Source organism: Mus musculus, chromosome 8 (assembly GCF_000001635.26).
Source record: "Mus musculus strain C57BL/6J chromosome 8, GRCm38.p6 C57BL/6J".
In the NCBI taxonomy this organism is placed as follows: Eukaryota; Metazoa; Chordata; class Mammalia; order Rodentia; family Muridae; genus Mus; species Mus musculus.
Window position 1 is genome coordinate 85673749 of NC_000074.6, and position 27475 is coordinate 85701223.

A 27475-nucleotide genomic window follows, 5' to 3' on the forward strand; every position below is an offset into this window, starting at 1 on the left:
CCTGGGCAGTTGATTCTGGCTGAGGAAGCCATGAGGTGTAAGGCAGTGAACAGTGCTCCTCCATAAGGCTCTGCTCCAGTTCTTGTTTCTAGGCTCCTGCTCCACCTGGTTCCTGTTCCGGCTTCTTTTCATGAGGGACTACAGTGTGAGGCTGTACAATGTGAGACTGCCAAGTAATTCCTTTCTTCTCCCAGGCTGTTTTTGGTCATTATATTTTATCACATGGTTTGAGATCAAACTAAGAAATGATTATGACATAGCATTCTAAAGTTGTAATTTTTTCAAACTGCTCTGAACATGACATGTGCCACTGTCTATACTTTACCTTGGGTTTTTTGGGCCACAGCAATCCCTTCCACGACAAGTACTGTTATCAGCAACACTAAAGAAAGAACAGAAAAAAAGTAGTTAAAAAGTTGAATTGATATTACATTTTTACTAATCTATAATGAAAATCTGATTGCACTTATTATTAGATGGGTAGTGTTATAGAGGTGAAGCTGGCTTTGAACTCAAAATCTTCCTTCCTTTATCTCCCAAGTGCTAGATTATAAAAATGTGCCACGACACTTGGCTTAAAAATCACCAGTCCTCACCAGCATTCACTATTGAGTCTTTAATACACTAAACATTACATCCTTGGGCTGGTGAGATAGCTGGGTAAAGGTGCTTGTCAGTGAGCCTGATACTCTTGAGTTTGATCTCTGGAATCTGCATGGTAGAAGAACTCCTGAAAGTTCCCATGACTACCATGGTGGGAGTGTGTGAACATATGAACACATATGCATACACTCACATATTCACAATGTAAATAAATGAATTTGCACATATTCACAATGTAAATAAATAAATAAGAACATATGAACACATATGCACACATATTTACAATGTAAATAAATGAATTTGCACATATTCACAATGTAAACAAGTAAATGCTATATTCTATTTATTATTTGATCCCTACTACAACCAAAGAAAAGATATAACTGATTTTGTACTTGTTTATATTAGCACTAATAAATACTATTTAAAACATTTAAAACAATTTTTTCAATATGAAAGCAAGCTCACATATATGTGTTGTGCAGGATTTTGCTAAGCTTAACTATTCTATTTACTCTACCTGGAGAGTGTTTATGCATTTGGCTGGCTTTGTGGCATGTTCTACCAAAGGTCAACTGGATAACCTGACTTTTAAAAGTCAACTGAAACTGCTATTGTGCACCATTGTGCCGTGGTTTATGCCATAGCAAAAGGCCATATTTAAACATTAAAGCTATTTTATTCCTCTCCTCCAATATTAGAGGCCCAACCAACAGTATATTTCTTTTTTCTGTATGTGTGTATGTTTTGGAGATTTTAAAGATATTTTTATGAACGGTGCCTTTTCCATTGAGTGGAAACATACTATCAGCCTGACCAAACTACTATGTGACCTGGAGTGGGTATTCATTTAATCAATATCACTTATGAAGGGCAAGTTCTGGGAAGGCAAAGGTATGGCTAGACAAATCAGCAAAATGCCTAACAGGATGGACGTCAGGAATTAGGTGAATATAAGAGCTTAGACTTGGCCTTATACCACTGTACTAGCTCTGAAGCCTTTTTAGTTTATTTTGCTTACTTTCAAAATCAGGAAGATGTACTAGTATTAAGTGTCTATTCTTACTGATGTGCATATCATATCAAATACACCAGCATTCTGCTAAATTAATGGTAGATATTAGGGCAATTAGAATCTTCAGAGAGTCAGCTGTCATAGACAAAAGAGACGTTTACAGATTATATAATGGAAGCATAGAGAGTGGAACTGATATTCATTTCTTTTTTGGAAGTAAAAGAATAGAATGAGGAAAACATTGGAAAGAGAGAGATATTCTGCCAGACCTTATTGGACTTGGACCCATGTGGAAGAAATACAGTGATATAGTAGGTTAGAAAAAGGAAGATTAAGATTGGAGAGTAAAAACTCTTAAATACCATGTTGATGGATTTGGACTTTCAATTACAACAACCACTGTAGGTATTAATTAATTTGTGGTGCTAGGGAATGAACCCATAGCCTTGTGCATGCTAGCCAAGTGCAGTAACATTTAACTACATGTCTAGTTCCTCACTATAAGTTTATATTTTTATTTACATTTTTGTTTTTTTTGTAGCCTTGGCTGGCCTGGAACTGCTAGGTAGACCAGGCTGGCCTAGAATTCAGAGATCTGTTGGGATTAAAAGTGTGCACCACTACACCTAGTCACTCGATTCTTAAACCAAGAGTATACATCATATAAGTTTCAAACAAATATCTTAATAGTTATGTGGAGGCTAAACTTATAAAAAGACATTTGAGAAGCAATGGTGACTTACTGAAGCAGAGAAATGATTGTGGAATTGGAAGGGAGAGAGATGAATGACATAATTAAGATGCAGGGTCAACTAGGGAGAGGGAGACTTTGTCAAATGAGGGACGGAGGGAGGGAGGGAGGGAGGGAGAGAGAGAGAGAGAAAGAGAGAGAGAGAGAAACAGCATAGGTTTATTTATTTAATAGCATGCCTTCAGTTATTAACAAGGTCCTCAATGTACAAAAATAAAGTTCTTGTTACTTATTTTACATCTTAATACCTAAATATTTAACCTCTTCATCTTTGGTTTCTTGGATCCATATTAACCTTTGTCTTCTTTCAACTATATTAACTGCCTTTCTCTTTTGTTGGTTGCAGACAATATTAAAGATCTCATGCAGGAATGAAAAATCCTTTTTTTTTTTAAATTCCCATTTTAGGTGTGGTGGCACATGTCTTTAATCTCAAAACTCAAGAAGCAGAGGGTCTCAGTGAGTTCTAGAACAGTTAGAGTTACATGGTGAGATCTTATCTCAAAATAAAACAAAACAAAACTAAACCCAAAACACTTCCCATCTTTATACTGGGACTGAGTTAGAGGAACAGAGCCTGCAACTTAAAAACAACTACAACAAAATAAAGACTTTTTTGAAAAAAGATTTATTTATTATATGTAAGTACACTGTAGCTATCTTCAGACACCCCAGAAGAGGGCATCGGATCTCATTACAGATGGTTGTGAGCCACCATGTGGTTGCTGGGAATTGAACTCAGGACCTTTGGAAGAGCAGTCAGTGCTCTTAACTGCTGAACCATTTCTCCAGCCCCCAAGAAGATTTATGATTAAAACAAAACAAAATAAAACATACTCCCAACTTCAAAATATTAGGAACTGAAGTAAAACATCAGAGGAAACTGTCTCCTATGGGGTATCATGCAGATGAACATAACTAGTCAAAAATTTTTGTTCCTTTTCTTTTCCTTACAGAATGATATATATAAAATTTTTTCATGTTTTCAAATTTATGACATAGTTTAAAAGCTAGTGCCACAAAGCCAGTAGACAAGGTAAGAAATCAACAAATATGGACTGGAAAGATGTTTCAGGGATTAAGAGCACATAATGTTCTTGTAGAGGACTGGGGTTCAGGTCCCAGCACCCACATGGTGCTAAAATCCACCTGTAACTCCAGTTCCAGTGGATCCAATGCCCTCTCTGGCTTCCAAGGATACCAGGCCCACACGTGGTACACACCTGCAGGTAAAACATTCATACATTTTATTTCAATAAAAGCAAATAATCTTTTTTTAAAAAAAAGACATTAACCACAGAAGCCAAGAAACCAATAGTACAACTATGATAAAAAGAAAAAACCAAAAACCTATGTCAGAAAAAAAGAAACTGGAGAACTTACACTAGCAGCTTAACAGCACACCTGAAAGCTCTAGAACAAAAAGAAGCAAATACACCCAAGAGGAGCAGATGGCAGGAAATAATCAAACTCAGGGCTGAAACCAACCAAATAGAAACAAAAAGAACTATACCAAGAATCAACAAAACCAGGAGCTGGTTCTTTGAGAAAATCAACAAGATAGATAAGCCTTTTGCCAGAGTAACCAGAGGGTACAGAGACAGTATCCAAATTAATAAAATTAGAAATTAAAAGGGAGACATAACAATGAAATATATCTTAAAATAATTATTCTGTTTGAATATTAACAACTGAAAATATTAAAATCATATTCTACAAAAATTTAGATTTAATAAAAACAAAAAATTTATCACTAAGAAAAAATTTAAGGCAAAAAGACAGACTTCCATCAAGTAATATGCAAACTGGGGAGACAGAGCCATTGGCATAAATTGTTAGTGTGATCGAAAGCAATAAAGAAGGTCTGGCTTACATAAAGTTACTGCCTAGGTTACTAGTTAGGTTCTCTAGCTGCTTGGCCCAAGTGTTCAGTGCTTACTGGTTGATATTTAAAGTTTAAGGCTGGCTGGGGTATACACATGTAACTCCAGTACTCAGGAGGTAAAGACAGGTGGGTTTCTGTGAGTTCCATGCCAGCCTGGTCTACATAGTGAGTTCCAGGACATCTAGGGCTACACAGTGAGTTCTAGGGTATCTAGGACTGCACAGTGAAACCCTGTCTCAAAATCAAACCAAACCACCAAACAAAACAAAACATAGCTTACTGTAAGTCAAATAGCTCATTAGTTAGGTTTGTTTATCTTGGCAGTGAAATAGGAATTTGTAAGTAGAGGACCCCCAAAATTCAGCTTGTGGTTTCTCCATAAAAAAGTACATATGTGGCACCAACCCACCCCTCTGTCAGTAAATTGTTACCAGACTTTATTTTGAATGTAGCCAGTCGCATGGTACTCTTTTTGGAACTAAATGTCAGTGAGAGCATAACTATGAGATCTCCAAAACCTCTTTGGTTAAGCAGGTTTTGGCTTCTTGTTGAAATAAATTCAGAATCTTAAAAAGTTTTAACATTACACTGAGTTTGGTTAGAGAGCTTTTGTTTTAACCTGTTAAAACAGGTTATGGTGCTCTTAAAGAGAAAGTCAAATGACATTTCTAGTATAAAGAGAATCATTGGAAGTGGTAGGGAAAACTCCAAGAGGGGACCAGTGCCAGATAAGGCACTTTGGAGATTTAGCCAACTTTAAGAGTTTTAAAGTTTCCAATTGAATCTGGCCTAAAATATTCAGGTAGAAATTGAGGAACTTGCAATAGGACAAACATGGCCCTATGCAACAAGGACTTTTATTTAGAAGTATTTGAATTTGAGCACAGGGGTCTAAGGAGCTCTGGTGGGGCTTCATGGTCTTTGGCAGTGGAACTGGTGACTGTTTTAACAGCACAGAAAGGACCAGTGTGATGACTGGTGTAAAAGCACTTTCTGAATAAGGCTAAGTTCAATTCCTAGAACAGACTCTTTAGAGGTGTTCTCTGATCTCCATGTGTATGTTTTTGCACGTGTATGTCCTCACTCATACACAAAAATAATAAGAAACATTAAAAACCCAGAAAAGTTTCCAATTATGTATTCATTCTAGGGAGTACCAATTTCTAGCAAAGTTCCTAGTATTTCTTCCATGTCTAGCTCAACCACCAGGATAATTCCTCTTGGTAAATCATACCCTTATGCCCCCAGCTGTTATTATAATGAAGGGCTGGCATCAGGGTGATTAATCTGAAATAATTAAAAAGCCTGTCTTTACACTGTGATGTCTGAGGTGAGTATAGTAGTCTATTTGTAATATGGATTTACATGGCCAGATATCTAAGAGGTAGGTACCTCCAATTTCTAATTGCCAAGACCTGTTCTAGTAGCACAAATGAAAATAATCCCAACAAAGACACAAGTGAGCCCTGGCATGTTTTTAAGGTTAAGATGACTTTCAGTGGAGAGGGAGGTAAGAAGGAAAGAACAGCAAGTCAGTGAGGAAGAAAAGCAGGCAGTGGTTCACGGGCTTGTGATGGGAGAGGGTAGGTTTCCCAGCTGACCAGGACAAGGTGGAAGGTTCATGTTGGAACAATGGAGGTTAGCTTTTTAAAATTTTTATTATTATTATTTTTTATTTTAAAGAATTGCTCTAGATACAAATCTAGAGGCAGAAATAAGGTTAAGTTAAGGAAGGCTCTGTGCAGGGCGGTAGGGATGACTAGGATAGCCAGAGTAATCATGAAACTCACTATTAGATTTCAATGGCAGAGAAGCTGAGTGGGAAAGACATAAGGACCAGGGAGTTGCTAGAGGTTATGATTCCCTCTCATGGTGGGTCAAACTAGCCAAGTGAAGACCTTTAGAGAAGTCTGTTAGAAGAGGATTAAAGAATTGGTATGGTTGTCACTTTATATGATAAACAAAGAGACATTGGTGTTGCAGGACTATGAAGAAAGAAAATATATCACAGAAAAAAAGTGTAAAGAAAATCTACAAGTTTCCAGCTGACGCAAATTCATTTTGAAGTTGCACTATTCTTGTTCTTGCGAGAGGAGAAGCTGTTTTCTCATATTGTCATCTTATTTCTTGTGGAATGTAGGCTTTTTAAAAAAACTTGATTTTGGTACTAGTGGCAGGTATTGAGATTCATTAGTTGAGATCAAAAGAGTCAGGAGGCTGCTGTAAATGGTACAACCCTAGAAATGAACCCTACATCTATACTCTTTAGCTTAGGTGTACACAAGTTGAAAAAAGTTTCCATGTTGGGAAAGACATAAGTTAGTTAATAGTATTTATGGAATCCCTTTAGTTGGGGCTAGAGGGAACCTAAGCTAATATTTTTTCTAATACACTCTCTAGGCTTTGGGACATAAGAGTTTGAAATCCTGGGAATAGGCAGTTGAAGTAATATTTAACAAAGGTAGCAGTACACTGTAGGGTGTTAAGCAACCCTTTGCAGTATTATACATATCCTCTAATGAGCACAGGCTGATGAGGCAATTTGTCTGACACTTAGATGCTAAATGTATTGAGCAGACAGTAATGATTCCAAAAGGAGATAAAAAATGTCTTCCTGCAGGAGTGGAGAGTTGAGGTGAACTGAGGGAAGGGCCTTGGGCAATGGCAAACTAAATATTTTATGAATTCTTACTATGTCCTTCCATTGGTCTGTGCGACTTACCTAAATGACTGAGGATGTTAAGAGATACTGACAGGCTGATTTTACAATCTGAATAAATCGTCTAGTATAATGAATCCTTTCAGGAATACAAAGTTCCTAGGGGATCCTCCTACTGAGGTTCTATGGTTTCCATGGTTCTAGACTAGTGCTAAGGGAAAGCTTCAACCCAGTGTGAACACATGCCAGCCATAGCCAATACATCCTGTGAGGTGGAAAGGTGAATAAATGTCATCAGACTTCAAATGGACCATTAGACAGTGGGAGATGACTCTGGAAGCATAATTTGTCTTTCCAGGGTTGTTCTAGGGACATATATACAAAGTCAATATACTTAATGAGAGTGATGAATAAGGGCTTCCAGTAATGTTGCTTTTTCTATTTGACTACTTTGTCAATATCCTAGGAAGTTAAGACACAAAAGATAAAAATTAATTGTGCAGGATGGGATGACAATTAAGATCCATCCAAAGATGTTACTTAAATCAAATGATGCTCCTGTCCTCCCTGTTCCCATTTCCCACTCCTGTTCATGCAGAAAATATCTTGATCCTTTATTAGTTGGTGGCACAAACCTAAGGTTGGTAAGGACACCACGCAGCTTAGTGTCACTATGACATTGATATGCTTGTTTCTTGAAAGACTGTCATCTAAGTTCATGTACTTTTGTTTGAACTCTTGGAGTCTTAATAACACCCAAGGATATGGTCCTTACTTTCATTGGTTGTCCTAAGCAAGTAAAAATTCTCTGCCTTTACAGAATACACTCAGGTTATATGTGACCCTCAAAATGTATCTATTGACTGTATAAAGTTGCTATAATCAGTGAAAGGAAATCTATGTTGTGGTAAATATTATTTGGGGCTTTCTACCTCACCTTAGATCATTTAGTTCCCAAATAAAGGATGCAAACCTTTATATTTGTAAAAAGCCTTAAAGCACTAGAGCTGATAGATATCTATCCTCTATGCTATTTTGTCTACTTCCCTGTCAATAACCCCGAAATATCACTTGCCATGTTCCTCCTGGGCTACTCCTACTCCATCAGGCTGGCCCACATGGCCATGCACTCAGGTTTTACCTAGTCTATAGTGATTTCTTCCTTCTCATCCTGTCCTCTTCCCTTGTGGTCCCTGACTGAGACCCCAAGTCCGGGAACCTTCACAACCACTCACCCTCTTCTGCCTAGCTCAGGCAACAGGCATCTTTGCTAGCCAATCAGGGATAATTTGGGTGCAAGGTTTACACAACAAAAGCTGGTATATGTGAGGATCTGCTCATCTTGGAGCAACCAGGTCTTGAGATACAGTATTTAGCATTTGAATACACAGTAGCCCAAGATCAACCCATTATAGCTCTAGTTTTAGAAAAAGGTTTAGATTATATTATCTTATGAAGGGAAACTATAGTTAATCTGATTTGGAGCATCAGAGATAAAATCTTTCGAAAACTAACTGTAGTAATATGTGATCCACAAAGGAGTTTCTTGTGCACCTAGTCAGGGAGGAGAAAATGATGAGTTAAGGCAAAAGTTCAGAAGGGACACCACAGTCTGAAAGAGGAAGCAGAACATCAGAAATGTTACAAGTGATAGTGAGATGAGTTGAGGAGGAAAAGAATTTCATATGTGGACTGCTAGTAGAGGTATTGGGTATAGTGAGAGTTGAAAATAGCTTAAATAGAGAGAGGGACACAGATGAAAGAAGATCCCATGATAACTGTTCAGTGAGACAGCAACTTCATACATACAGAACAGACTTTAGGCCAGTAGGTCTAGCTGCTGTCTGTACTAACTGAATGGTCTATTTCACCTTCTTTGAACTGAGGCAGGATTCTTAGGGTCTCTTCCATAAAGCCTCGAAGATATGGGCACAGGGGAAAAAATTCCTGAATAGAACAGCAATTGCTTATGTTGTAAGATCAAGAATCGACAAATGGGACCTCATAAAATTGCAAAGCTTCTGTAAGGCAAAAGACACTGTCAATAAGACAAAAAGGCCACCAACAGATTGGGAAAGGATCTTTACCTATCCTAAATCAGATAGGGGACTAATATCCAATATATATAAAGAACTCAAGAAGGTGGACTCCAGAAATTCAAATAACCCCATTAAAAAATGGGGCTCAGAGATAAACAAAGAATTCTCACCTGAGGAATACCAAATGGCTGAGAAGCACCTGAAAAAATGCTCAGCATCCTTAATCATCAGGGAAATGCAAATCAAAACAACCCTGGGATTCCACCTCACACCAGTCAGAATGGCTAAGATCAAAAATTCAGGTGACAGCAGATGCTGGCGAGGATGTGGAGAAAGAGGAACACTCCTCCATTGTTGTTGGGATTGCAAGCTTGTACACCACTCTGGAAATCATTCTGGCAGTTCCTCAGAAAATTGGACATAGTACTACCGGAGGATCTCGCAATACGTCTCCTGGGCATATATCCAGAGGATGTTCCAATTTGTAATAAGAACACATGCTCTACTATGTTCATAGCAGCCTTATTTATAATAGCCAGAAGCTGGAAAGAACCCAGATGTCCCTCAACAGAGGAATGGATACAGAAAATGTGGTACATTTACACAATGGAGTACTACTCAGCTATTAAAAAGAATGAATTTATGAAATTCCTAGGCAAATGGATGGACCTAGAGGGTATCATCCTGAGTGAGGTAACCCAATCACAAAAGAACTCACATGATATGTACTCACTGATAAATGGATATTAGCCCAGAAACTTAGAATACCCAAGATACAAAATACAATTTGCAAAATATATGAAACTCAAGAAGAACGAAGACCAAAGTGTGGACACTTTGCCCCTTCTTAGAATTGGGAACAAAACACCCATGGAAGGAGTTACATAGACAAAGGCTGGAGCTGAGACGAAAGGATGGACCATCTAGAGACTGCCGCACCAGGGGATCCATCCCATAATCAGCCTCCAAATGGAGACACCATTGCATATGCCAGCAAGATTTTGCTGAAAGGACTCTGTCATAGCTGTCTCTTGTGAGACTATGCCGGTGCCTGTCAAACACAGAAGTGGATGCTCACAGTCAGCTATTGGATGGATCAGAGGGCCCCCAATGGAGGAGCTAGAGAAAGTATCCAAGGAGCTAAAAGGGTCTGCAACTCTATAGGTGGAACAACAACATAAACTAACCAGTACCCCCAGAGCTCGTGTCTCTAGCTGCATATGTAGCAGAAGATGGCCTAGTTGGCCATCACTGGGAAGAGAGGCCCCTTGGTCTTGCAAACTTTATATGTCCCAGTACAGTGGAACACCAGGGCCAAGAAGTGGGAGTGGGTAGGTAGGGGAGTGGGGGAGGGGGGAGGGTATGGGGGACTTTTGGGATAGCATTTGAAATGTAAATGAAGAAAATACCTAATAAAAAATTGGAAAAAAAAGAAAAAAAAACCATAAAAAATATGGAAAGAAGGGATGTAACTGGGAAATCACAAAGTGAGGGTTAGTGTCGTTCATTCTCTGACATCTTTGAGGAACTGTTTCCCATTGTAGAACCACTGAGTAGGATTAGGAGAGAAAATTTTCAGTAAATTGTAGAGAGATTAGAACACCAAAGATAAATCTGGTGGCCAGTTCTGTAACTTGAAAGTTCTAAAAGTCCCCAGAAATGTCTTTTAGTGCAGGGAGGAAGAGGAGAAGTTGAATGTCTTAAGGGTATTAAAGGTAAGATTCAGATCCTTATGTATCAAGAAATAACCCCAAATATTTAGAGGAATTTTAATGCAGCAACATGGCTGCTCTGATCACATCCATATTCTAGGTTTCTCTGATCTGGCTGAAATGCAGACATGCCCTTAGTACACACCTTCAATCCCAAACAATGAAGGTAAATTTAGTTTGTAGAAGGAAGCACACATGTTTCAAAATGATATCTAATTGAGAGGCAGACAAAGTGACAAATCAGAGAACAATTTGACAGAATAGGATATGCCCTACTCTCATGAGACTAGAGAGAAAAAGAGGCAACAGAAAGAGCAATGCAGGAGAAGAAGGACACAGTTGTACCAGGACAGTTTTACAGAGCCTGGTTGTAGAAAGAGAACAAACTAGACACAGGTGAAGACAAAAGAAGCCAGAAGATTAGAACATATTGCCAAAGTTAGTATGAGGCCAAGCAGAACAATTCAGTCAGAAGCTGAAAGAAGCCAGATTGAACCAGTCATTGTGGAGTTTTGAACCAGAACAGCTGAATTGATCCAGCCAGCCAGAGATCAGAAAGAACTACAAAGGGTGAGCTTATTCAGCAGTATGTCTCAGAGGTAGAAAACATTTTATGTCTAGATAAGATTTTACAGAGGCTAGAAGCTTCCAGAACTAGGCCTAGGTTATCAGACAAAGGCTGTAAGCCTCCAAGACAACAATTGCTTCAGGCAAATAAAAGTTACTTTTACATAAATATGACAGAAGTTTGACAGAATTGAAGTCCTTATACTTTCTAGAGGACAGGCTTATGACAGAAATGGAGGCTTGCAGTACAGACTTCTTGGTATGAGTCATGTAAAAGTTGTTGGGGGTCTAGGAGTTAGCTCACAAGCCACACGAACACTGATCTCAGTCAGACAGGGATAGTTTATTGAGCATAAGCCTCAGGACTGATCAATCAAGGACGCATGTCAGACTTGGGAGGTGACTGTGACACTGAGTCAAGATGCTATAGGGCTTCTTATGCCTGAGATCTACAAACATCTGTGCCAAGTTATTCCACCAATCAGGATTTAGGGATACGGTATTTCCTTAAGTATACGTCTTTGTTGTACATTCATCCTGTTCCCTTTGGTTGGGGGTATTCAACTATTGCAGGGGACTTGCCTTTCCTAGTATTAATGTCTTAACTTGCCAACTAGGATGTCAATTACCCACCTACATGTCTCTTTCTGCCAAGCAGGGTATCAATTCCCAGGGAGGCTTTAGGAATTAAATTTTATTTGACCCTTACTCAAAATAGAAGTCTTATTCCAAATAGTTTCTTATATTGGTGCAGGTGTTTCTCTTATGTTGGAGTCATTCCCAGGGACAACTAAAAGCAAATACCATAAAAGCTCATACAGAGGTGTAGGAAGTGCTGTTGGGTAGTTGGTTCAGGTTCAAGCTAACTATACAAAGCAGTTCTAATTAACTATTGTTGTGATTAGTTTCCAAGAACACCAAAGCACAGAATATCCTAGTAACAGCAGTAACAGCATTTGAAAAAGTTTTCTTATGACATTAGTAACTGCAAAATGGCAGACTACACAGGTAATAGTTACCTAGACCTTAACATTCTACCTAGGCCTTAACAAAACCAGATTATTCTAATAGAGGAAATATGAACCACATTAGAAGGATATATTTGCTAAGCCAGCCTAAATTATCTACAAGAATTTAATGGAGTGTTGGAGTAATCTTCAAACTGTCTATATTTTCAATTGTTAATTTGTACCAGCAGAGAACTAAGTGTTGGCAAGATTTTGGAATGATCATTTGTTTGGCTCATCACTCTTATCTTAGGGTTTTATTGCTGTGAACAGACACTAAGGCAACTCTTATAAGGACAGCATTTAATTGGGTCTGGCTTATTGGTCCTGAGGTTCAGTCCATTATCATCAATCAAGGTAGGAGCATGGCAGCATCCAGGCAGGCATGATGCAGGAGGAGCTAAGGGTTCTACATCTTTTTCTGAAGGCAAACAGAAGACTGGCTTCCAGGAAGCTAGGACAAGGGTCTTAAAACCCACACTCAGTGACACACCTACTCCAACAAGACCACACCTACTCCGACAAGGCCACACTTCCTAACCATGCCACTCCCTGGGACGACCATATACAAACTATCACATTCTAATCACTGGCCCCATAGGCTTGTCCAAGCACATGAGTTTATGGGGGGCCATACCTAACCACAGCATAATAAAAAAAATACATTCAGTCCACTTCCAAAGTCCCCACAGTCTATAGCAGTCTCAACAATGTTAAAAGTAAAAGTCTCTTCTGAGATTCATCCAATCACTTAACTTCGATCCCTAAAGCAAGGCAGGAAATCAGCTGGGCAAACTCTAAACTCTGCATCCCCATGTCTGAGGTCAAGGCAGTCTTCGAATCTCCAACTCCTTTTCATCTTTATAGACTCCAACAAACTTCTTTCTCCTAGGCTGGTTCCACTCCATTAGCAGCTTTCCTTGGCAAGAATCCCGTGGCTCTAGCATCTTTAGCATCTTGGCGGCTCCAAGGCAACTTCTTGTTGTTCCAGTGTCTGAGATTCACACATGATCTTCTGGGCTTCTCCAAAGAGCTTGCTTTCTGTAGCACTCTAGGCTGACTGACTCCATTCCACTGCTTCTGCTGCTGCTGTTCTTGGGGTCATCCCATTGTAAAAGTGTCCCGAGCTATCGTTCTCGCCGGCAAGAACACACTCGGACAACGGGATTCTTCTGCGGCAAGGTTTATTGCTTCTTAAGGAGGGAAGACCCAGACCCCGGAAAATGGTGCTGCTTATATAGACCTCAGCGTGGTGTTTCAGCACCTGATGTGGCATGTCAGCTCCTGATTTGTTGCTCGCCCATCACCCCATTACTACACCCCGAGATGGGCAGTGACTAGGCGTGAGTTCATTCTCACACTTCCGCACAAGGCTTGTTTACTAGTTAGGCACAGCAGAAGCCAGCACCATCTTATAATGGCGATTGCTTGCGGCACGGCTCTCCACATCTCCCCCTTTTTGTTTTATTAAAATGAGGCTGGACTAGGTCTGTGTAATTATGTCCATCCCCTGTGGCTCCTGTCTTAGGTCGTTCCTCTAATGTCACAGTCTTTCCCGTCATAGGGTAACCCTATCGCCACTGGGCCCCATATCTTAGGTTAATCTGTGCATGAGGAAAGTTGCCCGTCCCTGGATACCACAGTGCTATGTGACAGTAACTACTAAATGACCTAGGGAGAACTATAGCATCTCCAGTATTCTGGGGTTTTCTATTGCAACTAGGCTTCACCAATAGCCTCTCATAGGCTCTCTTCATGGTGCCAAGCCTCTAATTCTTTCCATGATCCCTTCAGTTCTGGCTTTCAACTGCAACTTGAGGCTGCACATTTACCAATGGCTTTCCATGGCCTCTCATAGTGCCAAGCCTCAGCTGCAATTCATGATGATTCCTTCATGTCTTCCAAACCAGTGCCATCAGAATGACTCTTACACATTACTAAGTGCAACTGCAGCATGAGGTACAACCTTATCATCTCTAAAACACAGCTTCTTTGTGCTCTCAGAAAACACTTCCCAGAAGATTTCACTTCAGTGATGCTGGTCTCTTCTTAATCGCCACTAATTTCTTGGCTCCAGCTAGCCAGCCTCAATTGTCCCAGTAGTCTTTTTTCTCCTCTTGACTATAAAGTCAGAGCCAAATGGCTAAAGCTGTTGAGATCTGCTACTTGCTGGGGCTAGAACATTGCCCCCTCGTTATATTACATTTTCAACAGCAGTTTTCCAACTTCTTTACTGCCTAAACTTGGTTGTCCTGGAACGTGCTCTGTAGACTGAACTCAGAGATCTGCATACCTGTCTCCTAAGTGCTGGATTAAGGTGTGGTCCACCATGCCAAGATTTACATTTTTTCTCTACTGGAAATTTACTCTGTACCAGGCTCATCTTGAATTCAGAGATCTGCTTATCTTTACCTCTTGAGATTAAAGGCTTGTACTACCATGCAAGGATTTAAATTTAGCTGGATGGGATCTTGCCCCAAGGTCATCACTCCCTTAATTTAACATCCTTGAACACAGGATTTAGCTTCATTTTACTTCCTGGTGCACCTTTCATACTTCAACCAAGTATTTTATATTTTTCCTTTCTAAGTTTGCTATATTTGTTCAAAATGCTCTTCAGGAGACTTAATCAGAGAACAAAGGTCTCTGCTGGGCTTTTTTTTTTTTAATACTTTTTATTAGGTATTTTCCTCATTTACATTTCCAATGCTATCCCAAAAGTCTCCCATACCCTCCCACCCACTCCCACTTTTTGGCCCTGGCGTTCCCCTGTATTGGGGCATATAAAGTTTACAAGTCCAATGGGCCTCTCTTTCCAATGATAGCCGACTAGGCCATCTTTTGATACATATGCAGCTAGAGGCAAGAGCTCCAGGGTACTGGTTAGTTCATAATGTTGTTCTACCCAGAGGGATGCAGATCCCTTTAGCTCCTTGGGTACTTTCTCTAGCTGCTCCATTGGGGGCCCTGTGATCCATCCATAGTTGACTGTGAGCATCTACTTCTGTGTTTGCTAGGCCTTTGCTGGGCTTTTTTGAGACTTCCTTTGTCAGTACAATTAATCTAAATCTTTTACCTTAGCCTTAGGCAGATTCTTCTGACAATGGCAAAAAGCAGGCACAATCTTCACCAAAATACCACAATAGCAGTCTCTATGCCACACACTGAAATTCTTCTCCACTGAAACCTCTTGGGCCAGGTCTGCACAGTTCAAATTACTCTCAGCAACAAAGTCTTCCATATTCCGACCAGGATGGCCATTAAGCTCCACTCAAAGGATTCCACTGCATTTTAAATCCAAAGTCCCAAAATCCACATTCTTCCAAACAAAAGCATGGTCAGGCTTATCACAGCAATACCCTAGTCCCTGGTACCAGCTTCTGTCTTAGTTAGGGTTTTACTTCTGTGAACAAACACTATGACCAAGGCAACTCTTGTAAGGATAACATTTAATTGGGGCTGGCTTCAGAGGTTCAGTCCATCATTATCAACACAGGGGCATGGCAGTGTCCAGGCAGGCATGGTGTAGGAGGAGCTTAGAGTTCAACATCTTGTTCCAAAGGCAAACAAGAGAAGACTGGCTTCCAGGATGAGGGTCTTAAAGCCCACACCCACAGTAACATACCTACTCCAACAAGGCCACACCTCCCAATAGTGCCACTCCCTGGGCCAAGCATATACAAACCATCACAACTGGGTTTTCTATTTTGTAAATATTCATCCTTCCTAAAGGCAATGTAGAAATGAATCAGAAGTTGTCTTGCTACTGATAGGTTATAGTAAAGATCTGATGGCCAACAGCTTGGGCAGGTGGAGGAGTAACATAAGAAGATAGAAGTGGGGATTCAAGAGTGGACATAGAAAGGAATAGACATGAACCACAGTAGAACAGTAAGGTAAAGAGCAAGCCACATGTGGGTCATAGGCTAGAAAGTTGCATTAAGTTAGATGATCTAGCTGGTAGACCACCCAAGCAAAAGGCCTAAGCTTTATACTATAACAGAAGCCTTTATGTCATTATTTATACTGCTGGTGGGTCCTCAGAAGGTCCTGAAATAGTGGGACTTTCAGTATACCTTCCCAGGTAAACTGCTGATTTTCATGTTAATGAGAGATTAAAAAAAAAAAAAAAAGCAAAACAGAAGCCAATGGCTTCTCAGGGGAAACACTGGACAACAGAGTATGAAAGCCAGCAACCACTGGCTGTTGAGGAATAATTAGTTAATAGCTACCAGATCTTGACAAAATCACCCAAATGCAGGTAGAAGGAACACATTGCTTACGTGTGAAGTCATTTACTGTGAGTTATATGCCACTAAGAGACTTAATGACTATTGCTCAACACTGGGGATAAATTTGTTAGGATCCACTTGAATTTTTAAAAATTTATTTACTTTATATCCAGATTATAGCTTCCCCTCCCTCCCCCATCCTTCCTTTCTCCTATGAAAAGGGGAGGCCTCCATGTATATCAACTTGCAGTAGGACTAGGTGAATCTTCTATTGTGGCTAGGCAAGGCAGCCTAGTTAGGGGAAAGGGATATAAAGGCAGGCAACAGAGTCAGAGACAGTCCCCACTCCTGCTATTAGGAATCCCACATGAAGATTGAGCTGTACAACTGTTACATATATGCAGAGGGCCTAGGTTCCATCCCATGCATGTTCTCTGGTTGGCAATCCAATACTCTGGTGGAGTATTTTTATCCTACCTATCCATTAACCTAATGGAAAAGGATGGGAGATTTTGTCAAGATCTGATAGCTATCAACTAGTTATTCCTCAACAATCAGTGGTTGCTGGCTTTCATACTCTGTTGTCCAGTGTTTCCCCTGAGAAGCCACAACTTACCTATGGGTCCAGGTAAGTTAATTCTGTATGTTTTCTTATGGTGTCCTTGATCATTCTGGCTCATTCCATCCTTATTCTTCCACAGGATTCCCCAAGCTCTGCCTAATGTTTGGCTGTGGGTCACTGCATTTGTTCCCATCAGTTGCTGGATGAAGCTTCTCAGATGACAGTTATGTTAGGCACCTGTTTGCAATATCAATAGCAGAATATCAATAATGTTAGGGGTGGGCTCTCTCTCATGGTATGGGTCTCAAGCTGGTCTAGTCCTTGGTTGGCCATTTCCTCAATTTCTGCTACATCTTTACCCTCACACATCTTGTGGGCAGGTCCAACTGTGGGTCTAAGGTTTTGGGATCCACTTGAATTTTAACCAGATATTGCTGAATGGTTATGACCAATATTATTAGTAATGGATGAGTCCAGAGGGTCTTGGTCAAATACTGAGATGTAGGTGGGTATGGTATTATAGGAACATAGCTTTCTGGTGGGATTAATTATATTACTCTTTCTCCCTTTGGAAAGAAAGAGCTTGATTATATACCTATAAAATTTCTCCCTAAAGACACATGGGGGTTGTAGCAATCAATAAGCGGCATTGCAACTTTCCAGGAAGGAGCATTATTACAAAGAAAAATGTTGAGATTTGGAAACTATCGTGGGTTGGGTAACAATCCCAACCATTTGAAGAAGCTTGGAACTCTCAGCAAGAGAAATGAAAGTGTCAAGGTTAATAAGGAATAGAATATACCATGTGTTATGGTTTGAATGAGAATGGTCCCACAAGCTCACATATTTGCATGTTTGATTTCCAGTTGGTAGTCTGTTTAGGAAGAATTAAGAAGTGTGGCCTTGTTGGAGGAATTATGTCACAGAAAATGGGCTGTAAGGTTTCAAAACCCACACCAGGCTCAGTCTTTCTCTCTAAGCATGGAGCTTATGGATCAGATTATCATCCCTCAGTTACTGCTCCAGCACTATGCCTGCCTGTCTGCTGCCACACTCTCCACCATGATAATCAGGGGCTAACCTATGGAGGACCCAATTAAATGCTTCCTTCTATAAGCTGCCTTGGTCATGGTGTCTCTTCAAAGAAATAGAACAGTAACTAAGAGACCATGTCAAACATCGATCTGATTAGCTGTGATAGGTTTTTTTTTTCCTCCCTTTTTGTCACTATGACAAATACCTGAGAGGGGGGAAAAAAGGGAAGATTTATTTTGGCTCATAGTTTCAATGATTTTAGTCCATGGGGAGACTGCTCCATTGCTTTTGGACTGAGGGTGCATATAATGGTAGAGGGGGTGTGGTAGAGTAGAACTGCTCACCTCATAGCAGCCAGGAAGCAGAAAGAGCAGAAGGGGCTAAGACAAAATAAATTCCTCAGTGTTGAACTCCAGTGGCCTCCATCCTTCATCCAGGTACTACCCAGGCACTATTTTCTCGATAGCTCATTTAGAATAAGCTTAGTAAATAAGTAACTTATTAGTAAAATTAATGTCTTTATGTGGTGGTTTGAAGAGAAATGCCCCACACAGACTTACATGTTTTAATGTTTGTCCATAGGGAGTGGCACTATTAGGAGGTGTGGCCTTGTTAGAATAGGTGTGGCCTTGTTAGAGGGAGCATGCCATTGTGGAGGCAGGCTTTGAGGACTTATATGCTCAAGATACAACCAGTGTGGACACAATCTCTCCTTGCTGCCTTTAGATCAAGATGCAAGCTCTTCCTGATATAGCTAGCTGTCTCCTGAGAGGCCCTGCTAGAGCCTTACAAATACAGAGGCAGATGCTCGCAGCTAACCATTCGACTGAGCGTTAATAATAATAATAGAGGAGTTAGAGAAAGGACTGAAGGAGTTGAAGAGGAACATAGGAAGAACAACCAGACCCCCCAGAGCTCCCAGGGACTAAGCCATCAACCAAGGAGTACACGTGGCTCCAGCTGCATATGTAGCAGATGGTAGCCTTAACAGGCATCAATGGGAGGAGAGGTCCTTGGTCCTATGAAGGCTCGATAGATGCCCCAGTGTAGGGGAATGGAGGGTGGGGATGTGGGTGTGGGTGGATGAGTGGAGGAACACTCTCATAGAAGCAGGGGGAGGGAAGATGGGATAGGGGGTTTCCAGGAGCAGGGGTGGGGCAGGGAAAGGGGATAACATTTGAAATGAAAATAAAGAAAATATTCAATTAAAAAAAAAAGATGTAAGCTCTTAGTTCCTTCTCCAGCGCCATGTCTGCCTTCCTGTGCCATGTTTCCTGTCATGATAATAATAACTAAACCTCTGAAACTGTAAGCTAGCCTCAATTAAATGTTTTCCTTTATCTGGAAATCATTTCCTTGCCACAGTCATGGTGTACCTTCACAGTGATAAAACCCTAAGACACTTTATTATTCAATTACCTCTCAAGAGTGCCATATATTTTTGTGTGTGTAGGAGTACACTTTATCTTCATTTAAATTCATGTGTAAGATAGAGGTTGATGTCAGGTGTCATTCTCAATCACTCTCATATTCATATTCATACATATATATACACACATATATGTATATATACATATATATTCACACACATATATATACATGTTATTATATACACACACACACACACACACACACACACACACATATATATACATACACACACACACACTAAATTTTGGGTCATTTTTACATCCCCCATTAGTCTCACACACTCATATAACACCTTGCTGAAACCCCAGTTCTCCTAATAAGCCTCCTTCTACTGTGATCTCTTCTTCCTTCCTTTCTCTTTTTCCCCCTGACCCATGGAGGTTAATTATCGTTGTTTGTAAAAGCATGAGTAGGGGGTTGTGATAAATTGCCTTCTAAATAATTAATGCAGTGACTCACAACTGGCCAAACCGTGGAAAATAAGCAACTGTAGAATGTTTTCGTCTAACCAGAACATTTGTATTGCTTCCTTCAACACTTAGGGAACATCATGGAAAAGGATGTCCAAAGAACAGAAGAGCCTGAAGTTAGGAAGGAGTACCATGTAAGAGTATCTTCTGGCCATGGCCACTGTACTCATGAACTCACCACAGCCATGGTAACCTGCATAAGACTGGGCCTATCTATCACTATTCATCGTGCATGGGGGAAAGGTTCATGAAGACCTCCCTTACTGAGGAACTTTAGGAAGTTAACGGGTGCTGACAAGGAAATACCACTTTTCTTCAGTGCCATGACTTACCAATAAATACGTTGTTTACGTTACTTTTTGAGAGAAGTTCTCTCAATCTGGAGGTAGTCAATTTCATTAGATTAGCTGACCAGGAAGCCCCAACAACCCTACCTTCTCTGCCTTTTCAGTGCCAGGATTGTAGATATACTTCACTGTGCCTTATATAGCAAGCATAGTACTCATCAAACCATTCTATTAGACCCTGGGTTTATATCCAAACCATAACAATAGTTCATCTTTAATGGCTTAAACCCTGCCTTACTCCTTTTGTGTAAGAAGATGTCTTTTTTTTGTGTGTGCAGCTTAACACCTCTCCATAAATCAGAGCAGTTATGAAACAAAAGGAACTTACGCACTGTGCCTGGTACAACTAAGCAGACAACTAAACTTGTGCCTTGTTTTGTTGCACATGTGTTGGTCCAGAATATTGTATGAAAACTGGAAGAGTCCTTAGGATCTCAATTCTGGTAACACTGAATGTCGATACAAATTTGCTAACAAAGATTTCAAGCCTATAAGGAGGTTGTATTTTAATATTTTGCAAACTGAGGAAACAACAGTCTTTGGTACAAAATCCAAGTGTGATTTTAAAGAACAGAGAGAGAGAGAGAGAGAGAGAGAAAGAGAGAGAGAGAGAGAGAGAGCACTAGCTAGCTAGCTAGCTGGTAAAGATAAAGCTTTGGCTCTAGCACTATACAGATGATGAATAGCAGCATGAAGGAAGTACTAGGTTTGACTGGCTGATATTTAAACTTTTTTTTTCAGTCACAGTTAATTGGTTAGTCCTGGTAAAACAAAAATAAGACTTAATTTAGGGTTTTTTTTAAAAAATTACTTATTTTATGTGTTTTGCCTTTATGCATACATGTATACCACGTACACGCTTGGTGTCCTCATCAAGTCCCCTGGAACTAGATATGCAGATGTTTGTGAGCCATCACGTGGGTTCTAGTAACTGAACCCAAGTCCTCTGCAAGAACAAGTGCTCTTAATCACTGAGCCATCTCTGTAGCTCTGGGTTATTTATCTTGACAGTTGAAATAGGAACATACTCAGGCAATGTTCATAAAATTCAGCTTGTGGTTCTTCTCAGAATAGAATAAAAGTGAGTACCCTATACTTGCCAGCAAATGGTTACCAGATCCACTTTGAATTTAAGTTCAGTTATCCTACTGGGATCCTTCAACAATAATTAGATTTTTAGTAGGTTTACCCAAGTGTTGCTAAGGATATTAGGAAGGATATATTATATTCTTCTATTAGATTGTGGAGTGGCACAACTTTTTGGATGTTATATCTGATGCTATAGTTTAAAAGAATGAGCAGGTCCTACCTTGTCATTCTATTTCAGGTCTGAGAAAGAAATTAGTGAGGTAGTACTTTTCAAAGTTTAATGTCACCTCCAAAGTTATCAGATCAAATAGTGGTGGGTGAATGGGGTTTATTTTTAGCTGTCTAGAGGTTTATAGTAGGTCTTAGGAATCTGTATCTTCACCAGTTACCTATTGATGTGGATGCTGCTGAACCCGAGGCCATACTGTGAGGATGATCATATTATCCTGAAAGAAACAGATAGCTTGCTTTTTACTTCTTTGATACGGACAGAGACAAGTCTGGACCAATAATTCATGGGGTAGGAGGTAACTTGAATTGGTTCTTGTAATGTTTATCAGGTAAATTGCTTTATTCTGTTTTCTTATGCCCCTTACAAACATTTCTATAGTTTCTGACTAACATCACTTGCTATGAATGTTTGCATTCAGAAAAATCACCTCTACAATGTCTAAAAGCTCCTTCTAAGAACCTTTTCCAAATTAAGTTTACTTGACAAAATTCTCATTTTTACTATATGACTATTTACTAGCTTTCCAACAATCTGAGTTTGTTACTTTCATTGATTTTATACATTTGTATATTAGCATTAGGACTGGAATATGTAGCAGAAATAATAAGATGAATAGTTTAAACTGTCATATACTGATTATGTAAACAAAGGAGAGACAAACAGTCAAAGCAAAGTGAAGACTGTTATCAGAGACCCCCAAACCATTCTATCTTATTCAGTTATACTTTCTATTTCCAAGGTCATTCATGACTCAATGTGGATATTAGGTTGCCAGCCACTACAGCTTCCAGATTTACCATGACTGCATCATACTCATCATACAGGAAGCCATAGCATAGAAGATTCTCCTTTCTTTTAAAAACAAAAAACTTACCCAGAATCTAAAATTATATTAAAACAAAAAGTATATTATAAATAACAAAGTAACAGTTTCCTTAAGATGCACACATCATTGTATATTCATACCTACCAGCTAGACAGAGTCACATGATCATACCTAACCCTAAAAGACTCTGGGAACAATATTCATTATGAGTAACTGTGTTTTAAACTAAACTTCAGAGAATTACTTAAGAGTAAAATTGCTATGTGGTGACAATCAAAAGTTTTGTACTATAGTACTCTGTGGATCACTGTGCATAAATCAGTTATCTTTTAAAAATGTAATTCAGATCACACCATAGCTTTTCATAAAATCTTCTAAAAGTCTCCCATTTTGTGTAAAATAAATCCATCAGCCATACTCTTTTGAGGTCTTGTGCAATCTGGCACCTGATGACTTCTGCAATCTCCTGATTGCTATCTACAGGTCCACAGATCTTCCTCCCATTATTCAATGTCAAGTTCTTCTGGTCTTAGGGATTAGCCCATGTTGTATGTCTAGAATTAGTCTCTGCATGGCTGATTTCTTCATTCTTACTGATTTTGTGAGGCTTCTCCAATTTCTAAATAAGCTGTCTTCTTTATCATCTTACTCAATTGCCACTATTATTTGTCTTACTTATATATGATATGTATGTGATTTTTTTCATGTGTGTATTTGTGCTTATTTAGTTTCTTCTTACTAAAAAGATGGGCCATGTTTTTCTGGTTCACTGATATATCTTCACTGCCTTGAAGACTAGCCTGGCCCATAATAGCACTCAATACAAATGAGATGAATGCATGAAGTGACTAAGCAGGAATCTGATTGCACATAGTACTGAGAGAGGTGTACTAATTGACAAATTCACACTTCTGTAAAAAGGAGCATGTACATGGCCCAGCTTTTTATTTGTGCATAAATAAGGGAGGATAAGAAAAGAACAAACTATTTTTTTTGTTCATTCTGTTCAGATACCAGATACTACTCTTGGTTTATCAACTTGGCTCAACTTATCTTTGCTAGGAATTAAACATGTCTCTTTCTAGGTCTTTCTATTGTAAGCATCTAAGCAGTACTAAGCAGTAAATGTAAGGTTTGTTAAATCTAACACAAGATGACAGAATCTTTTTTTTTAACTGACTATATTCCAAAGCACAAAAACATTCCCAATCTTAAATCTCATATATTATTAATGGAGAATGAAGATAGTTGGTAAACATTAGATCACTGCAGCCTATACACGGTGATCATCCTGCCAGGCACATTAATAAGAAAGTGACTACAGCAGAAGTGCTTTCTCTTTCTTGCACAATGGGACACTAGGCTGTTAGTGCTTCAAGGGCAGTTTGTATGCTTCATCTTGATCAAAGGAGTCAACTCTCCACATCTATAGAAACTGTCATCAAACTTTCATATGATCAAACAACATTTGAAAGAATAATTGCTATCATCTAGTGTTGTAATTTCTAATATACTACTCAACCTAGTTTAAGCAGAACAAAATTAAATTTTCAGTTAGTGATTGGTACTCTGTCATAGGAAATATTCTGAACATGTTGAAAAGTGGGTGGCTTCCTACCACAATGATAGCAGCCCTCCTCTTAATTGTTCTTGCCTCTGAAGGATGTCTGTTATTAAGGTTGAGCCACCACCTAAGAGCCTCTTTTCTAATTCAACCTTAAAGTACTCCAGAAACACACTTAAAACATCAATAATTATTTTAAAAAAGAATAAATAAAAGGATGATATATTATGTTGATCATGTACAGCCTCTAAAATTTGAAATATTGCTTGAAAAACAGGCATGAAATTTATAGTCTATTATTTTCTTATCTTATTCCCAAAGGACTGAAAGTGGCTTTGATTTAAACTGGCTTTGTAATGTACACATTCTTTTCCTTTATGGAACACTGGTTTAAAAATTTAGATTGGCTTTTAGTTCAAGATTCATTGTAATAAAACCATTCATTGTTCAATATGAATTTTCAGTTGATAATTACACAATTTTTCCATCTCCTCCTTCTCCTCCCCTCTGTGTTTGTGTGTGTGTGGTGGTGAAGTATTACGAGGGCTGAGTTAAAAAGAAGCTTTACTGTTAAAGAGACAGCTTCCCCCTATATCTTTCCTGGATAGGTTTAAGACTAAAGAACAGAAGTTAATACTCAGTTGAGACAAGATTTTTAAATACAGATGGCTAAGGCATAGTTAAGCTCCATTATGTCATAAACTTAACCTCAGATTATATAGCTTTGAATATCAATGGGTCTAATAGGATTTTTCTGGAGCAAATGTACAATATTTGAGAAAGAAGCAATTGGTTCATAATTCCATAATTTAAAAAGTACTTTCCACTCAAAACCTCATAGTCATTTCTGGTATTTAACTGGAAAGTGTCCATTATATTTCAAAACAAGGATTTAAGTAAGTAGCATCTATAATTATACAAGTGTTAAATGGCTACTTAAGAGAAGAACCTCTTGATGTGGAAAAATTCACTTATAATACACTTGAGGGATGCTTTTTCATGCCTTGGAACACAAATGAATAGTAGCACTGAAAAGGAGTAGTTGTCTTAAGGTACATTTTAATAATATTTTGTGTAGGAAAATATGCATTTGATTTGAAAAGCAAATGATTTAATATGTGCAGTAAAATCCAGGCTATCCCTTTTTCTTTCAGCCTCCAGATCGCCTTCTCAGGTTCAAAATGTTTTTCTTTTAGTCTTTCTTGACCAAATTCTAATGCTTACAAAGCACAGTATAGAATTAAAAATAGATTGCTCTCTTCTTAGCAAGCCCACATCACAATTTTTCTCGAGCTGTAAAAATACTTCAGCATGTAAAAATAGTTCAGGTTGAATAATATTTGAAAAAATAAAATAAAAGCCAGATACTACACTGTTTTCACTGGAGCTCAGTCATCAGCACGGAGTTTCTGGATAGGCGCAATAATCCACACTGGCCAGAGAGGGCAGTGTGTACCCACTGAAAAGGCACAGGCAGCGGAGCTGCAATTCCTTGAGTACCTCTGGAGATTGCCCTATCCAATTCAGTTTCCTTGAGTTCTGCAGGTAAAGCTGTGTAACAGATCCAACTGAGTGTTGCGGGAGGCTACTCTCATATAGTCGTGTCATTATGATGCTGGCAACCCTACTATGGTGGGTTCACAATTAGAATGAAGAGAATTCCTCTAAAGCAGCAGAAATCCATTTGTGCATGTGGTTCATTTATTATTAAAGAGTGAAACAAAATGTTAATTTCCAAGGAAATAACTACATAATCAGGAGTTAAAGCAGCTACAGAATTTTTTATTTGTTTTTATATAATAAAATTATTAAGAATTTATGGATTAACTGAAATAAATATTCACTGGCTAGAAGGTTAGTGGTTATCTTGGCACAGTCTGAACATAAAAGTATTGATATGCATATAGTTAGGTAGGTAAATATTTAAATTAAATGGCTGTAACGTCAATTAGTAATTTATGAATATTTGTCCAATTATGAAGTTTGTCTAAAACGTTGTTAGTTCAAGAACAACAAAAAGTTCCACTGAACTTTCTAACAAAACAAATTTGAAAATAAGGTGTTAACACGTACCAGGAAAACACCAAAATGTGTAATTGTGCAAATATCAGGATTCAGTGCTAAAAATGTAAGCGCCAGTATTTTAACACTGTCATACTTTCTCTCTTAATATAAGAGGATTTAAAAAAAAAAACCCATTCAGATATTATTCATTTGCAATTAAATCATTTGGGGAAAAGGAAGTCATTTGCTGAAAGGCGGTGCTTTTTCTTGAGATTTATGAAAGGATCAATCCAGGACGAGTTCTGGAATAAACTTTGCCTCTCAATGTAAACCATCTAGAAATATTTATCTGAAACAGCACCTCCGCGGAGAGGCAGCCTCTCAGTGGCTTTAGGAGCTCGATGCTGTCAGCTCGCCGGCCGCTGCCGACCCGTGCATCCTCCGCACAGGACTCATGAGGCAGCGGGACTCGGCGATCCCGGGAAGGCAGCGCGGGGCGCGGGGCGCGGGGGGCATGCAGGGCCGCCGCGCAGCCCCGAGCCCGCAGTGGTGCCGCAGCCTCCCGGCCGCAGCAGGTGGGACCCGCGGGAGGCGCGGACATTGGGGGCTTCTCCGAAACCGCTGCGGCGCGTCGGAGTTGGGGCTTTCGTGGTTTGTGTGCTACCACTTTCTGCGGTGGCAACCTGGGGCCACCGGCCTTCGCTTCGCACACTTTGCAAGGCGCGGAGTCGCCGGCGTCCCCCGGAGCGAGCTCGCAGCGGCGGCGGGCGGCCTGGCCCAGACAAAGGGCGCGAAGGCGGCGGCGGAGCGGAGCGGAGCGCGGCCTGGCCCGCAAGGGGGCGCTGCCCGCACCCGCGCTTACCTTTGAGGACCGCGCAGAGCTGCTCCAGGGCCATGTTCCTCAGCGTCGGCGCTCCGAGAGCGCCCGAGGCGGCGGCGCGGTGGTCACGGCCCGGCGGGGTAGCTTCGCTCCGTCCCCATCGCCGGCCGCCGCCGCTTCCTAGCAGCGGGCGCAGCGCCTCGGCCCGCCGTGCCGGGTCCCCGACGGCCGCCGCCTCTCGGCGGGCTGAGGAAAGCCAGCGGCGGACGCTCCCGCGGCGGGCTCCCTTGAAGTGGCGCGCGCCGGGAGCCCCGGCTCATTTAAGCAGCGAGCGCAGCGCCGCGTGCCGGCCGCGGGGCCACTGCGCACGCGCAGCCCCGCCCTCCCGCGTGCCCCGCCCGCCACTCGCTTCCCGGGCCTCGCGCGCGGCCCACCCCTCCCTGCCGGTGTCTTCTCGAAGCCTTGAGCTCCCCAGGTCCGATTTTTCCATCCCCTCTCGGAGGACCTCAAGCTCAGGTGCTTGAAAACGTCTGCTCAGCCTTGCTGATCTCGGTGGAAGGGAGACCCCCGCGGGGGCCCTGGAGGTGCCCGGGTGAGTTCCCCCGGCCAGCAGTAAGGGTTGTTG

At 40.3% G+C, this 27475-nt stretch overlaps 1 protein-coding gene and 1 non-coding gene across 8 annotated transcripts in view; one reads left to right on the forward strand and one right to left on the reverse strand.

Moving 5' to 3' along the window:
* The window catches only part of Neto2 (neuropilin (NRP) and tolloid (TLL)-like 2), a 64235-nt gene extending 37031 nt beyond the window's left edge, over positions 1-27204 (reverse strand). For 2 of the 7 annotated variants that reach the window (NR_151665.1, NM_001081324.2), the window contains exons 1-2: positions 17087-17261; positions 326-382 (exon numbers count right to left, since the gene is read on the reverse strand). Coding sequence is in view for 6 of the 7 variants with exons in the window: in NM_001081324.2 (NP_001074793.1) it covers positions 326-382; positions 17087-17225 (196 nt within the window). In the remaining variant the exon portion in view is untranslated. Of the gene's footprint in view, positions 1-325; positions 383-17086; positions 17270-26892 lie in introns of those variants that run through there. The other 5 variants (NM_001357287.1, NM_001357288.1, XM_030243818.1 and 2 more) reach the window with 4 other exon arrangements.
* Mir8109 (microRNA 8109) lies at positions 27157-27273 on the forward strand. The gene has a single exon (NR_106189.1). It is a non-coding gene; the product is annotated as a microRNA 8109 (primary transcript).
* The last annotated feature ends 202 nt before the right edge of the window (positions 27274-27475 follow it).